The following is a 19,309-nucleotide window of genomic DNA, read 5'->3' on the forward strand; positions in this document are numbered from 1 at the left end:
ATCCATCCATCCATCCATCCATCCATCCATCCATCCATCCATCCATCCATCCATCCATCCATCCATCCATCCATCCATCCATCCATCCATCCATCGTTCTTTCCTTCCTTCCTTTTTTCCTTCCTTTTTTCGTTCACTTCTTTTTCTTCTATCCTTCTTTTGCTTGTTTTTTTCTCTCCTTTCTTTGTTTTAATTTGTCAATTTTTACCCATAACTCTGGAAATTAGACGATGGAACTGTATTTTGACATGAAAATGTGCAACAACCCTGTAATCTTGTTACTAATGACTGAGTGATAATGATAACAGATTTTATTCATAAGAGCCTTTTAGGACACCCAACGTCATGTTGCAATAAATGAGTCATCCACCTGCACATAAAGTAACCATTTGATGACCTTCCAGTCGTAAGCAGTCTAATTATCTCAGTTGATCATTTTCCTTGCCAAGTTAATTCCCAAACCAGTACGTTCAATTAATAACATCCTTGAATGAAGACCCTGCATGTTGTGGAGCAATAAGAAGTGATATTGTGGGTCATTCTGATGCGCATAACTCAGGTGAAACCACAGTGTAGTAAGAGTTGATGTAACCTCAGGCAAATAACAAGCAGAGAACAGTCTGCCTTCTGTTAATATATAACTTAGCAACACCAGCAGTTTAGCAGACTCCAACCTGGAGCTGTTTGTTCAGAGTAGATGAATAATTTATGACTCGTCTCGGCACACAAGGCAGCTGGATCTGGTTGTCATCAAACGGGGAAGAATGGACAGTAACGACGCTGGTTTTCCAGTTAGAAAACCTGCAAAACTAAATATGCCTTTCGTATCATTTTTCTTCATACACTGCATTAGTGGATTGTTTAACTCCAGTTGTTTTAATTAACTTTTTCCGATTCCTTTTTTTCATTGGTTTTCAAAATCACGTTTGGGTTGACTACAGACTGTAATTTTAATCCAATCGATATTTATATTAATGCAAACTGGTGTATATTCTGCATTATTTTGGACTGCAGTAAACACACTTTGTGTGTGGGTGTGTGTGTGTGTGTGTGTTTTATTTACCTTGAAAACACTGAGGTAAAGTTGCTCCAGTTGCGTGTTGAGGAACCAGTGGGACTGGTGAAATGTTGTGCTCAGTTATGTAACCAGCTGAAGTCAGCAGAGAAAGTAAATGACAATGCAGCAACATTTTTACTAAAATATATTGGTCAGTATTCTATCTGGTTTATTGAGACACAAGTCATCCAACGTTTCAATCAGTTTATTAGCTGTGTTGTATTGAGAGCCTAGCGTTGGTAATGTTGATTGGGATTCCTTTTGTTCAGGTCAATAAAGGGCCATGCAGGTAATCACTGTGCCAACAGTAATTGGTATGGCTCTAGAGACTCATATTCCCCAGTAAATTCATTACCCACTCTTACCTTTGTCCATTTGCCTCCCATTTTGATGGCGTATGCAGATATGGTGCTTTAAGCAATCAACACTGCAACGTTGCCTTCCATTGCTGCCAATGTTATGGCATTTTTTTGGTCATGAAAACAGTCCTTGATATAAAATTCCCAAATTGAAGATCCATCATAGGGATATCCCATGACAATGGCTATGCTAATGCTGCAGCAACGACCCGTTAATACAATACTTAATCTCATGCTACACTGAACAGGTACTCTGTCTCCACTGATCAAGATTCACTCACCTCAGTATGCTGAATGCTTAAAGTGGCTCCAACATGAAGAGGTTGTAAGCCATGTTATGGCTAATTTACCTAATAATTCTTTCACTACTTGGGGTCACTTGTATACTGTGCACACAACAATAAGTTGTCAGGGTATTATTGAGTGTCATGGAACAAAATATCTAGAAAAATACAAAATGGTGATAACAAAAACTAATGTAGGTTTTATACTGTTCATCCCAATCCACATACAGTAATAATGTCACCAGTCAAGTGCTGACACCACTTGACTGGTGACATTAAACAACAATGATTTTTGCTTTATTTTATTGTAACTAAAAGTTTGAGTTTCATGCCACAGGAAGAAGAAATAGAGGAAGATTTTTGATGTATTGTCTTCAAGTTATTAATGGACATTACCCCAAATAATTAACCTTTAGCACTACAATGTTGTCAAAGGTGAAAATAGCAGAACTGTGTTATTTTAATATGTAATCCAGAGCAAATGTTCATCAGCTAGTTGGAAGTTAAATCAGTGAGTTTTTTCTCAAACCCACTCTTACAGGATGGCCATCCAGGTCGACAAATTTGACTTTGAGAGTCTGCCCCAGCTGGACCAGGAGGCGGCCCTCTTCAGCAGCCCCAAACAGCTGGAGGAGGAGCGACAGCACGCCCAGGGCTGCCAGATCAACAGCAAGCTGGACATCTGTTGGAACATAATATCCTTGCAGAGGTTACTGATCAGACAGGATTGTAATGTCGTAACAGTGGTGGTCCTGAAAAAAAAGACAGAGTTACAATCCTCAGTGCCTTCATAAGATCCTATGGGTTTTGCCAATGTTACAGCTACAGAATTCTTGTTGAAAGCATTTTGTGCAGCCATTTTGCACATCTGTGTGGTTTACCCAGAATGCCCTCTGGCCAGCAGAGAACCTGCGTGAACTGACAGATGAAAAAGCAAATGTCCAAAGTTTTTCTGCTTCTTTCAGACTCTAAAGAGGCATTTTACTGTTCAGTGATGAAAGTTTAAGTCGGCTTCAGATTAATTTTTAATGGGTAAACATATCATGCATGGAAACAACCGTGAATTAAGAATAGTTTTATAAATCTGTGCCAGAGCTTTTGTTGTTTTTTGCTCAAACTTAAAACAGTTGATGCAAATGTTGTAGCCTCCAGAGTTCTCTTTGACCACAATGAAGCTTTCCTCCATTCCACAGGTGTCAAGACTATACCTCTGGGTATAAATCAGAGCTGTTTTATTGAGCAGGAAAAAGTTAGGAAACACTCCACTTCTTTATTTGTTCCAGAGACCAAAATTATTTTTGTTACATTTTATCTATTAAATGTTAGATAACAGTTCCAGTAATTTTATGAGTAGATAATGCCTCTGCTAATAGAAAAGTCTCCAAATGTCCGATTGTATCTATCCAATCAATAAAGCATGATCGTTTGGTTGTTTGGATTCTAATACTTTCCCCATTTGGGCTACTAATGTCATGCTGCTTTTAATGCTAAATTGTAGTTTGATTACATTTTTTTTGTAATTTAACTGGATAAGCATAAGTGTCATATCTCCCCTAAATTGCTATTCAAAAAAACTCCTGAACAAAATAGAAACGGGATAGTTTTATCAGAGGGGTGTTTATTTTTGCAAATCTGTTCTCTCCCAAACTAACATCTTAGGGGAAAACGTATGAAAACCATCTGCTTCACAAAATCTGTTTTACTTCCATAAATCTTCATTAAGTCCATATGTTTCAATTACCTTCCTAGCACCCTGCCAACCGCGCTCTGGCATATCACACACTATGCATTGCCAGCTTGATGCATTCTTTTTCTTTCCCCCTCTGGATGAAAATCGGCTTCCACAACTTGATCAAGCTTTTCTGAAAACAAAGCAAGAAATCCAAACAAGGACCAAAGAAGTGTTGTTGTAGTTTAGTGTTACAACTGACATCAGAATAATATCCACATTTACATTTTCAGACAGTGAAAACATGTCTGGCTCCACTCTGTTGATAGTAGTTGGCATGACTCTGGTCCGTAGTGGTAAAGGTCTGAGGCGAAAAACACAAAGCTTTTATGTCTACGTTTCAACCCTCATTCAGAACATGACCAAAACCAGGAGATCCTGCTTACAAGCAGCTGAAATGAGATTCTTCTGGGTTGAGAAGGAAACTGGAGTAGAACTGTTCCTTGGCATCTAATGGAGTCTGATAAGGTGCTTCCAGGAAGTATTCTTGGCATCTTCCCTATGAGCTTTCCTAGGCATGTCCTCTTGGGAGAAAACCCTGGACCTGCTTTAGGATCTCAATATATCTTCTGGTTTGGCTCAGAATGAACTGGAGAGTGTCTGTTTGTAGAAGTGTTCCTGGATTGATCGAAGGATGAAGCAGTCAATTGGTTTGGCAAATAAATCAAATTTTGTTTCTATCACTGATATACCCTCAACCTGCTAGAAAAGTTCCATGACCGTATTTTCTGCTTTGCAGCCTTTCTACCGTTTCTGTTGCCTACTTTCTTGAGGGTCGTCACGGCAAATCATCTGCCGCCAATATCTTCCTGTTCCTGTCATTCTCCTCTCTCCCTACATCCACATGACTTCTCTGTGCTCTTCTTCTTTTCCTATTCCTTGACAGCTCCTCATTTAACTCTTATTTGTCCAAGATTTCCAGTAATTCCTATTTTGACAGGTCCATCTAGCTTAACTGTGGTCTCTTCCAACCATATTTTCAAACATCCTGACCTAATTTAGTCAGTCCCCAACACACTTCTTCCAAAGCCGAACAGTCGACACACAGTCACGTGGTTTCGGCATATTCGTATTCGCACACACCTTTCATACAACAGCGCAGACCAGCTGGCAGACACTTTTTCACTTCAGTATACGCCAAACCCATATCCATGGGCGTACTCAGTAGTCCTCATTGGTTGGCTTGATGCCCCCTAATTTGCATGACTGTATTCTACACTTAGCATCTCCTTGGATCTAAAGTGATCTATGTCTAAGCTTCCCTAGACAGATGGCCACTAAACCAATTTCAGTTGACCAGTACTTCAGATTATCGTCAACTCCAGTCTTGATGCAGACGTTTCCTGCATTAAGACTGGATAAATGGTTGGAGTTGCCCTTCCAAACACATAAAGCTCAGCTGTCTGTAACCTTTGAAACAGCGTAATGTAAGTTCTGCTGCAGGCTGGGTTTTACTTCATAACATGAAAAACAAGACAAGTGAGAGCTTTAATCACTCCGCCTGTACTAGTTCTCTGAAGCACTCGCTTGGCCTTTAGCAAAGTAACGTCTACTTGAATCTGTAAGTTATGAGCTCTCCAACGCAATATTGCTCCTGTTATTAGGAAGTTTTTTTCCAGTCGTAATTTTTCAGAGCAAATAGGCTCTCTATATGTCATTGTCTCCTGAGACAGTTACATGGGATGACAGGAAATGGTATTTGTTTGAGTGTATGGTCTCCTTGTGGAGTCACGCTGTGAACTAACAGCATGGACGTTCATTTCTCTCTCTTTAGCTGACCTAAGCTGGTACTAAAGATCTGCTTCATGGTTAGTTATTGTTGAACCTCTCTGTAACGCTGCCACAGCCAGAATAATGCTTGCAGTTTATCTAAAATATTGGAAGCGGCAGCGTGTGCACTTGACCTAAGTGAACACCTTTGGAGTGTTTGGACCTGTTTCAGAGTCTCCAGATCACCTTGGAGGCTCTGAGCTCAGCTGCACTCCTTCAGCTGGGTCTATTTGTTTTATTTCTAAACTTAGATGTCAAGATCCTCCTGTCTGTTTAACCGCCTCGGCTCTTCTCTCTGTGTCTGCATGAGCCAGAACTCTTGGTTGGAGAACAAACTAATGATCTGAGAGCCTAAGTCTGTTGTTTCAGTACAAAGTCGGCAAAAAAAAAAAAAAAAGTCTGCATATTGAGAACCACACGTTTAGTTTAAAACACTCGTCTCAAAGATCTTAAATATTACAAAAATACAAGCCCATTAAATCAATTTAGAATTTCATTGGAAAGTTTATTTATTTCAGTAACTTAATTTAATAAATGAAACATATTGTGTAGATTTGTAACACATATTTGTTTCATGATTTCTGTCACATTATGCACTATTTGCTGTAAGTATAGGGATGGTTTGGTAACATAGCTAGGTAAAACAACACTCAAGTCACAAACCAGACACAAAACAGTACAATTTATATTGCTAAGTCTACATTTAACTCCATAATCTCTAATAAAAGTTAAAAATAAGAGAAAATCTGATTATTTTTCATAACTCGTTAGTCATTAAATCTTAATGATCTCAAAATAGTATTAAATTGTTTAAGTAATGTTTAATAAAGCTTGAAGAAACCAGGGACTGACAGGTAGAGTTGTAATGAGACTTGTGACTCTCAAGACAAGAAAGTACAAGATTTACAAGAACAATAAGACTTAAAATTTGTGAAATAGTTTTGGAAAAAACTGCAGATTTTGTGAGAGACATTTCTGTAGAACTTCTAAAGATGCAATGATGAAGCGACATTTTGAGCTGTCTTTAGCATCTCATATTAGCAAGTACCATTACATCTATTTTGCACACGCTACCTGTTTTGTGTGTATTCTAAGATAAAATAAATCTTTACCATTCACTCTGCAATTTTCAAAAATCCAGCGTGTTTCAAAGCAGAACATGGCTGTTATTCATTCAACCTTCCTGTCATCTTTCAAAGTTTTGCTCTCTCTCGCTCTTTCTCAGCCTTAAGAAACTAAAAATTTGCCTTGACATGTAGTAACTAAAGTTTTATGTTGAGTTTTTAAACATCCCACTGACTATTAAGGCAGATGTTTAGTAAAAACATTTGAGTTTGCCATCAGCCCCAAGCTATTTAAGCTAGTCTGGTTAAAGACCATCCAGTCCCACTCACACTTTTCTTTTCTTTTCTTTTTTTCACAGCACTGTTTTTCACTTCCCCCCTTGGCTCTCTAATTTGCATCAGAAGTATTAAATGTTGATAGTATCATTGATCAAAATGGCCACTGCTCTCTGAGATCAGACCTGGGTGCAAATTGTTAGATGTGAATTTGCTCCTCAATTAGTCAATTATATTTTTGAAAGCTTCTCAGAAGAAGCAGAACCTTCCGGCACGATCTTGTCTGCACGTCGATAGCTCCTTGGCTTTCTGTCTTTTCCTCACTGGGCACATTGTACTCTCTCCTCAAAGGTTAATAGACACGGGTCCTTCATGCTTAACCTATTATTCCAAATGTCAGCTGTGTAAATGATCAGCGCTGTCCTTATCATCACACATTATCTGGGTAATTGCTCCCTGACAGTCGTATTTGTTTTGATGCAGTATTCATGCGTTGATAGCTTTCCCTGCGATCAGTTTAACAGTGTGTGTTTATTGCATCGTATTAGTTTTATACCCGCGTCTTACTAACATATTGACATCTTTAATGGCTTCTATAAGTTAGGGAAGGGATTTGTGCTCTACTGTGCAAATGACTAAAACTGTGCATATATCACAGCTGAAGCACCAAAAGCAAATAATTTCCCATAGCTAAATGTGAGGCATTGATGACTTCAAAAGCCGTGATATTCAGAGATCAAAATGCTTTGGGCATGTTTGTGGTTTATAGTGAGAATTGCAGAAATGTTGAGGTCTTTCATTATATCCTGCTATGCGGGGATGAGAAGTCAGTACTTGTGTTATGCATCAGGAATTTGTTCTCGGCTCTTCAGATTCATAGGACCCTCAGTTTTTCTCTCCTGATCGTATGCTATATTCTTGTATTACTCACTCACTGCTCTGAGTGAACCTGGATTACTCATCTATTAAGGTGACAAAGAAAAGATGGGCTACAAACCAAAACATGCTGCTAAAGTGACCCAAGCCTTTTCTGGCAAATCCTGGCAAAGAACTGTATTTCAAAGTAAAAGTTTGAAAACCAACAAAGCAACTGAAGACTGTAGTACATAAAGCAGGCAAAGCATTACTAAAAATGTTGTATATAGATGTGACTATAAACTTTATGATGGTGCTTCCTATTAGGTGGCTATGTTTCTTAAGGTCTCTTGCAAAAGTTTTCATTCCCCTTGAACTTGTTCACACATTCTGTCCTATCACAAGTACTGAGGCCATTGCCTTCCTATGCAATGTTGCTCAATTGTCATCTCCGTTTAGGGCACCATCTGGGATTCCTCCCATTGACTTGGGTTTCTCTGGTAGAATTTCAACCGGGCCAATCAGCAAACAGAAGGAGGAGTTCTGAACGATGACGTTGATTTCTGCGCCGTTTCATATTCAGCTTGAAGTTTTAGCGATGGCACCAAAGGAGGTGACTGAAGCTGTTCAGTTTGTGTCGGTCACGTTTCCAAATATTGAATTAACATTATCAGCCTCCGATTCGGCGTAGCACTTCTCTCTTTGCAGTGTTGGATGGTTGTTTGCAGCGCACACAGTTTCTGGTCATTTTCACACAAGACTTTTTAAAGCTTTCTTTCAACAGTGGCTGACTTCTTCACAGACTGCCATAAGGTTCTAATTCTAAACACTGAAAGCCCCTTCGCTAGTAACCTGTTCTTCATCCCCAACCCAGCTTGTCTTCATTAACCTTTGAAGCCACCTCAGGGTGGGTCACGCCAGGTATTGTGCACAATTGATTTATGTAGCAGAATACATGTTTTGATTGGCTTGTCACTGGATGAGTGAAGGCAAGTTTATCTGCGTAAAATGAAACCATCAGGCTTTCAATCAGATCCCCTGCACACTCACTGTCCTACCCATAAAGTCAGGAAAAAGCTGCCAATGCAGACACACCCAACTTGTCTGAAACCGAACCATTAACCGGTTAGAGTGACTTTACAATGGAGAGGGGCTTTAGAGGACAAGTAGACCTGTCAACAGATGATCCTCCCTGAGCTGTGGATTTCAGTGGCCCCTACAGAGTTACCAAGGGGCTCGTTGTTGCTTCACCTATTTATGTAATCTTTGCCCAGCCTGTCAGTATACTTGAATAGACAACTCTTCATAGATTTGTGGTTGTTCCATACCCTGGATTAAAGACATACTTGAGTTTGGAATTTTGTTGTCTACACTAGCTCTGCTTTAAACTTTTCCATAACTCTGACCTGACAGCTGCGTTCCTTGGTCTTCATGATGCCATTTGTTCTGCGATGTTCCCAAATAAACCTCTCAGGCTTTCACAGAACAGTTACAGTTACATCTGGAGTTACTGGATTGTATGTGGGCTGTCAGACTAGAATAGAGTGGAATAAAGCATAAATATATTTCATTGTCTCACCTTTGAGAAATTGGGTGCACATCTGTATTCAACCCCATTCTCTCATTCTTAACTTGCTGCTGGTACACCCAAACAATTATTTGGAAAACTACATGCCCTTTCCCTTCCACAACACAATTTTGTTTTGGCTTACATAAAATCTCATTGAAATACATTTAGATTTGGGCTGAACAAGTTGGTGAAAAAGTTCTAGAGGTGGTAATACTTTTTCAAGGTACTGTTGTTTACCTATGATAACTTTTCAGCAGTGAATTAATCTTCTCAGGCTCAGAATGTGCAACATGAACATAAACTAAATTTTGTAGATTTGTCACAATTTCCCTATTCTGTCTAACATAATGTGTTGTTTAATAAATTCCAATAATTGTAGAGCTTTACTTTACTCATTGTTAGTAATTTGGTAATTGCTAACAAGTCATGCTGTTGTCCTTAACGCTAGCCACCCATCTCTACAGCGGCGTGGAGAGGCCAGCGTGGAGGGAGCCCTAAACCAGCTGGTCCTGGAGCACCTGCAGCTCGCTCCTCTGCAGTGGGGTAAGTCCCTCACAAATACGTCTGTGAAGTTATCAGCAGTGATTAACCACCAAGACAACGGTCTCAGCAAGTTGGACTAAGTCAAAATGCATTGTGGTGTGTGTGGAAAAAAGAACAAAACAAACAAAAAAAAAGGCAAATCTTCTTCACCTGTCAATTAGCGGCCAAGCCACCAGCGTCTCCAGCCATGTTTTTATCTGCATTTATAATTGGCTCTAGGCTATTTTGGAGAAGTGTAGACAGCAGCTTGGGGAATGTGTGAATCACGGAGGACTCAGAAATTGTACGAGCCCTCTTTGGTCTCACCATCTGTGATCGTCGTCTCAAATCACTTTGATTTATTGCGGGTGTTTGTTTTTTGAGATCGTCGTCCTCTCCTCGGTCACTGGCAGCATTTGGATTCGTCACCCAGGGCTGCCCTGCTTTAGCAAAAAAAAAAAAGCAATCTGCAAAATCAACAAATCATGTGTGCAAATGGTAAGGTGGAAACACTGCTGGATCATGGTAAAACAGGCCGACAGGCTGTTGACGTCAGCAGATCTCTGGCGTCAGCAGGTTGGAGCATTTTGTAAAGTTTAGACCTGTGAGAAATGCTAAGCAAAAACATAATTTTAGATTGCTTAATAAATGCTTTTTAAAGTGGACAACATAATTACAAAGCGGACATTTTAAACGGTCTTTTACATTATTGGGTTATAAATTACATACATTAGCTCCTGTCTTAACTCTGAGATTATGGTTTCCGTGCCAAAATGATGATTGCTCACCCAGCGTTGGCGAGACTCGCATTTCTTCAAAGAAAACTTAATCAAGATAAATGATTGGCGTACAGTGTTTGTACATTACGTGGATTGACATGTTCTTTTGATGCAGTTTACAGTAATCCAACGTGACACCAAGCGTAAACGTACTGTGTTTCACAGAGCTGAAGTTGGCTTCCAATTGGCAGTAGTAGATGTGTAAAGGATGATTCCACCTAATTTTTCACTACCTTCAACGTCTTTACTTAGCTCTAGTTTAAAAACTTCAATGGTCAGACTCTAAACATGGACTAGATTATTCAGCACTAAAACCGGAACATCATTAACCAGATCAGATAACCGGCTTCAGAATGGAAGCAGCCACTGATTGGTGGGTGTTGCATGGCGCTAAAAACGCGCCATAGAAAATGGCTAACTCTGAGACTTCTTTAGTCAGTAACAACTTCCACTCAAACAGACGTAACCTGCTGTTTAAAACACCAGGCCTCTTCGGGTTTCTGACCGGCCCGTCACTGATCAGGCCTTAAGCCTGATCATCCGATTTCTGTCACCAGTTGACTTATCTGTACATATCTACATACATGTTTTTTTATGATGCTGTTCATTGTGATGTGTAGCAGCTAGATGCAGGGATTTACAGCCAGTGTTGTTTAAGGAGGTCTGCAAAAGGAGCTGTGCATTGAGTTGTTGATTTCAAGCCCATTAATTAGCTTCAGCCCATTAGGATGTCTTTATCAGTGTTGCCAAAAGACTCATCAACTCCATTATGGATACATTTGAATCATTATCCAGTGTGAAAAATCCTTTGCCCAATTGGATGCTTTTAAAGCTGTCATTGCTGTGTAAGTCTTACTCTGACAGAGATCCTGTAAATCCTAATTCACCTTCTAGGAATTGAGCTGTAGTTTTCTGTAGCTTGTCTGAAGTTTACAACATTTTTCTATTCTAATTTGTCTGGTCTTGCCATGGTTTGGATCGTTCCAGTTCTCTTTAAAGTGTAGAATTTTAAATGCTACTGTTAGAACGTTTGAGTCTGACTACAGCAACTATTAAAAAAGTTTTTTCATCCCTTTTACATGTTTCAATGAATCTCTTCATCTTTAAAGGCATTCATTGTCCACGTACTTGCTAGTCATTTCATCCCCTCACAATTTTGATCAGGGGTTATGATGTCTTATTTTCCTGTCCATGAAAAGCATCCACACTTAATGATGCTGCCAACACCAGGCTTCACTGTGGGAATACTGTGTTCAAGGTAATTCTGTATGAAGTATTACTGTTAGTTTGTATGTAGTATTAGAAATAAAATTATTATTTTGTTTTTTCTTGGAGAACATTTTCAGTTAAGTTCTGATTAAAGGCACATTGTAAGTTAATCAAGTGGATAATTATTCTTATAGAAAAGTGATTCACAAAAACAAACCATGAAAATAAAAATTAAAATGACAAAAAATACATAAAATGATATTTGAAAATGTGTAAAAGAACAAAACCATAACAGACTAAAGCAGAACGTGCTTGAAGAAATGTTTGAAGATAATTAATAGATTACAAAAAAATCTGGTAAAATGTTGCTTTTAAACTAATTTTATTGCTCACTCTCTTTGATCTGTGCTTAGGGTTATTTCTCCATCTGGAGGTCAGGAAACATTTTTCTGATATTCAATAAAAATAATTATGATTACTGTGCTTGCAAAATAGTTTGGATAAAATTATTAATAATTATACTAAAAAAAAGTTTTAAAAAATTGAAAATGACTAAAAAAGATATTCTATTGAACTGGTCAATCAGTCTTGTGTTTTAGGTCCATCAATTCTTATTGCTTCTGACAGAAGCTACTCTGGGAGGCTGTGTCTACTCTTATATTAGAGCCATTTTAAAATCAAATCTGTCTGCTAAATAATTTAAAGATCTTAAAAATAGGTATAACATGTGATCCTTGGTGTTGCTGGCCTGCTACAATTTTGCTTATAAACCATATTCTTAGGTAGACTTTTCATAACCATGTACCTAAAAATATCTAAGACTCAAGGTTGATTAGGGTGATATGAACACTTAAGTGTAGGTCTGAGGTCTCATAAATTATGGACAAGGACACAGGGTGCTTTCTTCTCACATGGGTTGAACACGAGCAATGCAGCAGCACATGCTGTGATTTTTTTTTTTTTCCTAAAGGAAATCCAGTATTATGCTCAGCTATATGAAGGTGCCAAGTCCATGGCAAATTAAAAAATTTAGAGCAGCTTTTTTCTTCTGAGATGTATTTAGAGTTGGCTGCTTCATGTCCTGTGGAAGGTTTGACACCATATCTACCACATATCTATCTTTATCTATCGGTCTGTCTACATACTAATAAATAACTTAGCTCTTGAAGAATGAACAGCTCTACCTAAGCATCGAGAACATTCGTCATAATAGTACACATCCAGTCATCTATTCATCAAAAAAAAAAAAGAATCCCGGACGAGCCCCCGTTGTTCTTAAACCCTTAGCTGAATTATTTATAAAGTTTATTTGATAGGGACAGACACACATCGACATAGACAAACTGAATAAAACAGCAGTCCCATGTTTGCATCATGGTGCAATAGCAACGGCTAATTCGCAGCACTTGTCCCTAGATGGGCTTTTAAAAAGTAATTCTAAAAATTTAAGTGATAATCATTTGAAATAGCACAACATAATCTATAGAAACAGTAAAATGTAAAACATCAAAAATGGGTGCAGTTCTGTTTTTGACATAACCAGAGTTGTTTGATTTTTGAACGTTCTAAAACTAGTTACGGACTTAAAATGAACAGGAAGTGAGTTCCAAACTGCAGATCCTCTCACAGACAGAGCACTTTGGGCAAAAGTTGTTCTTCGAAAGGGGACCTTACAATTTCCATCCGTATCTGCTCTGGTAGATCTGCTGTTGCCCTGCAGTCTCTGTATGCAATCACTTAATGGTGTAGGTGCAAGTCCATTTAAACACTTAAAAATCAATTTTAAAACATTATAATTTAGAAAATTTGTAAAATCTAAAATGCCAAATTTAGCCAAAATGTGACAGTGATGGAATCTAATGGGCTTTTGATATAAAACCTTTAAGGCCCGATTATATAGACTTGCTAATGGTTTGAGTATAGTTTGATTAGTCTTGAGACCAGACAGTAGCTCCATAGGTAAAATGTGAGGATCAGTGAGTTCAAAAACATCTCTGCACAGTGAAGTGTCGAACAATGTCTAATCATTTTAAAACAATTTATATTCAATCTAACAGTTTTGCAGATTTTATCAACATGGCTCCTAAAATTTAACTGAGCATCCAGAATTATTCCTAAATATTTTTCTTGTGATACTTGTTTAATAGGGTCCCCATTGATCTGAATATTCAAGGACTATAATGATGTTTTCTTGATTGAAAAGCAAATGCACTTTGTTTTCTTTGTATTGAGAGTTAAGCAAGAATCCTTTAGCCATGTTGGTAATCTCTGCAGACTGTTCTGAAGACTAACAACAATACCCCTTTTGCCCGATGTATAAACAATGGTGTCATCAGCATAACATTTGCAGATTGACTTCAGGACAAATTTCAGGAAGACTATTAACATACAAACTAAAAAGGACTGGACGTAAGATGGTACCTTATGGAATCCCTGTTACAATTTTGCAGAAGACAGATTTACTGTTATTAATGACAACACATTGTTCACAATCTTTCAAATATGATTTAAACCAAGACAATGACCGTTCTGAGAAATTAAATGATGAAAGCCTTGGACAATAAATTGTGATTCACCGTATCAAAGGCCTTTTTCAAATCAAGAAAAACTGCACCAGTAATTTGTCCCTTGTCAAGTGATTGTTTAACCTTTTCAAGCAGCAGACTTACAGAAGTCTCTGTGGAATGTTGACGTCTGAAAACAAACTGAAGCGGATGCAGAAGATTGTTACTTTCTAAATGCAGTAGTAGTTGTTCCAGAATTTTCTCCAGCACTTTTGACATGACCAGAACCAGACTTATTGGCCTGTAGTTGCTGATTTCATGTGGACTTCCTGATTTAAAAATCGGTTTCACCAAAGCTTTTTTCCATGCATCGGGAAATTGTCCTGTTCTGATGGAAATGTTAACTATATGAGTTAAATGTTCTACTAAAATATTACTGTATTTTTTTTAAAACATAGCGTCTAAATTATACATATCCTTTGCGTAAGAATTACTTAAGCTGTTAATGGTTTTTTGAACATCAGAGCAATGAATTTCCTTAATCTCAAAGAAATCAGAACCCTTTTTGGTCAGTTTTGTACCGTGTGTTTCCATTGGAGCTGGCAGAAACTTTGATGCCAAGTCTTTAACTGAAGAGAGGAAAAAATCATTAAACATGGTTGCTAGCTTAGCATGATCAGTTATGTTTTTTCCTGCTATTGCAAGTCCATATTTATATTTAGTGCGTGCATCAGGATTCAGTGAACTGTTTAGTTGTTTCCAGATCATCTTACCATTCCCTCCAGTTTCTGATAAGACATTTGTGTAATATTTAGCTTTAGATTTGTACATTTCTTTAACTACTCTGTTCCTCAAACTTTTAAAAAGTAGCCAATCTGTGGTCCTTTTATTTTTAAGAAAAGATTTTAGAGCATAGTCTCTCTTTTTCATTAACAGCCGAATGTCATTCGATACTCAAGGTAGCTGTATTTTTCTTCGTCCCTTCGAATGGGTTTTAAGAAACTTATTCATAGTATTACAAACATTAAGAATAGATGTATTGCAGCAATCATTTATCTGATTCTGGCTGGAAAAGTCATCCCAATTAACCTTAGCTAGTTCGGCCTCAAATTTGGGTACATCCTGTCTTAGAATTTGTATTACAGTCTGTTTCTGTGTATTATAGCGACTGACAAAACAATTTTGAGATAATTTTCTTGCAATGAGAGTAATATTGTGGTCAGATAAGCCGCACACCAAGTTATAGGATTTTATGATTCGACCAGGTTTATTTGAAAAAATTTTATCTATTAGAGTTTGACTGTTTTTTGTGATACGAGAGGGACTATTGATTAACTGGTGAAAATCAAATTTTGCTGTCAGTTCTCCATGTGGTTTTATCAATTTATTGTCCATCCAGTTTATATTAAAATCCCCCAAAATGATTACTTCACTGTTGTTTCTAAATCTTGTTAACAATTCCTTTAAGTTATGATAAAAAGTTGTGCTGCAACATGATGGTGGATTGTACACCACCACAATATTAAACTTCATACGAGGTGAAATGCAAAGGTCAGTGACAAAAGGACCATAAATTTCACACAGAGAGTTTATTAGTTTAACCAGTATCACTTATTTTACCAGGCCTAAGCAGCACAGTTGATTATGCATGTTTCATTATCATTTTAACATTTTAAAGTATGGTTTGTTTTTGTAGAGGAGACCTGCTGTTGATTAAAAAAAACATTACTCAAATCAATGAAAGTGTTTAAAATTTAAAACCAAAGGGGGAAAAAAACTCCTTAACTTTTTTGAAGCAAAGTATTTGATGAGTAAAAGGCATGACTGCTTTCTCAGTCAGACATGTTTGTACCTCAGGGTGAATTTAAAAGAAAGATGCTCTGACATCTCTGTCTGGGATCAGCCAATTATGCAGCATGAGAAACTTGATGCCTCCTGATTCGTCTCTGTAGAAACTCATATGAATATTTAATCCTTCAGCTTCCACTTTTTTGGGAACATTGAAAGTGTCAGTCTATTTTATGACTTTGTGTTTGTTTACAAGCTCATTATTATTCCAGACTTGAGAAAACAAGAGGCCATTACTAAAAAAAAATTATACCTTGGAGGGATCAGCTTATACTTACATCAGTGAGGCAGTAATAAAATGAGGTTGTGTGTGATGAAATTCTGTTCAGAGCTACAGATGAATAAGGGAATCATTTTTTTAGTGACTTATCCGACTGGTCATAGCATATTTTAGAATATACAGCATCACGTACGTGTTTTAGTTTTATGCAACTTCAACTAACTTGGAACAAACTGAAATCCTGTGCAAACGATTCAATGTATTACTGACTCTCTACGCAGGGTCAGAATCAGCCATCTTGGCTCAAATATTTACATATACCCTCACTCATTGAAGGTGAAACTTCTCTCAACCACAATTATTTTTATTTTATTTTTTGCCTGTCATTAAGCCATAATTCTGGATTGAAATGTGTTATAGTTTGACAGGTCCATTTAATTTGGTTGGATTCTTTGGCACAGATCTGGTTTTGTGGCCAAGAAGAATCAGTTTTTGACACAACTGGCCAAAGAAACTTATCTCCAGAAAGTATTTTGCTTCTCCATGTACGAGTTGATTTTGTTTATTTTGAACCAGGAGCTTCTTTCTTTAGTCATTTGCTCATGTAACAGTGGATTGACTCTGGGTTGGTTTTCTAGCACTTTCCTGTTTATATCAGGTTGTTTCTTGGTTGCTTCTAACCAATTTTCTTTTAATTGAGAGTAACAGTTGTTCTCTTCTTACAGCTTATAATTTTACTATAATCTTTCTTACATCTCAAGTTTTTTTGGTGTGGGTTTATACATGTGAAAACTCCTTTTGAATCTGGCATAAAAAAATCAAGTTAAAGTTCATCATTGCTGTTGAAGTGGAGGCTCACATTGCTTTCCTATGTCAGGAGAAGGTTTTCTAGAGTGTTTAGCTAATATATGTGTAACTAATATTTAGATCAAGTCTCTAAAGTGTGACTGGTTTGATCGCAAGTGTGACTTAAGCTAAGTTCACAGCAGCCGAATGTGACCCAAATCCACTATTTTTTCCCCAGATTATTTCACTTATAATGTGGCAAAAATGTCTTGTTATAAGTGAAATAACCTGCCAAGGAAACAAACTGTATGTTTTCATCAATATTGAGGAATTATTCACTTAAAACAAGCTCCTATAGCTTATTTCAAGATATTTCCATTAGAAACAAACCTACTTTGTAAGTTTGTATGTGTTTGCAACTCTGAAATAATTCATCATATTAAAAATGGCTTGAAGGTTTGAGATTTAAAGCTTTTTAAACAATGGCCATTTTAATTGAGTTTATTTTTTATCTTTCATACACTGATATTAAACTGTTTAAAATGCAATTATCTCAGGCAGATAATTTGCTCCATCTCTCATACAGTCCTAAAGAAAAAATTCCCAACAGGTGTTACGGGTTGCCTTGTTTTCCTACCTGACATTGTGTAAATATCCCATTGATGGTGGCTCCTTAGCTGAAATGCACCTCGTGATTGCAGTCGCTATGTCAGCTTAATGGAGTGTTGCTAGATAAACAGTCACCTGACGAATCAACACGTAGCGCTCTGTAGGTGTGACTCCCATCGGTGGGCTGAGGCAGAGCACGACGGCTGCTCCAGACAGGAAGTGCTTTCAGGCTGAGATTTAATTACTGAGATTCATGTTGCAGAAAAGGTTACGACAGAAGTATCTAACTCTTGGAAAGAAAGGAGTCGTTTTTTCACTTTTCCCTCAAGCTGACTAAAAAAGTTGGTTTATGTAGCAATATCACAGTTTGACAGAATCATGGTGACAAAACAAAAAGGGTAAAAGGTCTGTGTAAGCTTCCTTTTCACTCCTACATTTTACCATTTTATTCCCTTAAACGATCATTAAATTATCAGTATGTTTGTTTCTTTGCAGTTGAACATTTTCATTAATTAAGTAGATGAGACTAGCTAAAATCTATTTGTGTTTTTTTCTGAAAATTTACATTTGTATTATATGACAGGAGTATTTGGACCACACTAAGAAAATTAAAAATAAATAAATAAGACCATGATAATGAAGTCAAAGTAATATGAGAATAAAGTTGTAGCATTGCAAGAATAAAGTTATTAAATTACTAATTTATTATGTATTTATTAATATCATGACTTAATTCTTGTAATTTTAAGAGTTTATCCTTGTAATTTAATTTTTAAAAATATTTCATGTTTTCTTATTATGGCTCTAATGCTCTGCCTTCGCATTACAGACTTTTTTTCCCCTGATTGCTGTTAACCATGAACAACCTCCTGATATTGGAGACTTAAAAACAAACTTCCTTACAGTAGCCATTGGGTGCAAATTCTTTCCCTCACTCACTGTTGCTACTCTGCATTGTTGACCGCAGTAGAAGGTCGTGTAACACACTGCGACGAACTGAGTGACCCTCCGCAGGTGAGAGGCTTTTAGGTCAAAATAGAGACTGAGATTAAACTCCAGTAAGTCATATTAACTCTTAGATTAATTTTATGCGTTAGCTTTGACAACCTTATGTACATTTTCCTTTGAAAGCGCGAGCTGCTGTTGGTTCGTGGTGTCGTCTGCCTTTTTATGGCTGTACCAAAGCGACGAGGCTGAAAAAACAGTCGGCTTGGACGTGGACTTTGCTCCCACTTACCTCCCCAGGAACACATTTCAATGGAATACAAATTCAGCCATGAATGGAAAGACAAATGTTTAGCCTGGGAGAGCGATGGAAAGAGAAGGGTGGAGGTGGTGGTGGGGAGCGGGGTTCGTTGTAAAAAGCGGAGAGATAATTTAATAAGACGGCACTTCTGAAGCAACTCACACATTGTCTCCCCTTTCCGCTGTGCACACACACACCCCCGCACGCACACACGCACAGACACACACACGCACACACACACACACACACACACACACATGCACACACCCACAGATGGTCTTCCGGAGTGGTGGTTTTCTCCACACACACGAGGGACGCCTTGCGTAATAATCCGCCTTTAAGCTCCCGTCAGGTGCTCGGTTGCTACGAGTACGGCAGGTTTGACAAACGATGCTGCGAGAACGGCCCGGCCCGCCCAACGCTCAAGTCCTACGCCGGCGATGAGCGAGGAGCGCCGACCTGAGAGAGAGAGAAAGAGAGAGAGAGGGGGGCTGAGATGACAGAGAAGTGTTTCCACTGCACCTGTAGCTGGTGATATGTCACATCGGTGGGCACATCACTTCCAGCTCCTCGTGCTGTTATCTGCACTGCAGTGATAGCACCTGTGGGAGATGATAGAAAG

The 19,309-nt window shown here is 38.0% G+C and overlaps 1 protein-coding gene across 4 annotated transcripts in view; it reads left to right on the forward strand.

Annotated features, from left to right (window-relative positions):
* The window catches only part of trappc9 (trafficking protein particle complex subunit 9), a 205,402-nt gene that overhangs the window by 139,009 nt on the left and 47,084 nt on the right, over positions 1-19,309 (forward strand). For all 4 annotated transcript variants that reach the window (XM_008421343.2, XM_008421344.2, XM_008421345.2 and 1 more), the window contains 2 exons: positions 2,242-2,395; positions 9,417-9,507. In XM_008421343.2, the coding sequence (XP_008419565.1) occupies positions 2,242-2,395; positions 9,417-9,507 (245 nt within the window). The remainder of the gene's footprint in view (positions 1-2,241; positions 2,396-9,416; positions 9,508-19,309) is intronic.

The sequence above is a fragment of the Poecilia reticulata genome, linkage group LG11 (genome assembly GCF_000633615.1).
Source record: "Poecilia reticulata strain Guanapo linkage group LG11, Guppy_female_1.0+MT, whole genome shotgun sequence".
In the NCBI taxonomy this organism is placed as follows: domain Eukaryota; kingdom Metazoa; phylum Chordata; class Actinopteri; order Cyprinodontiformes; family Poeciliidae; genus Poecilia; species Poecilia reticulata.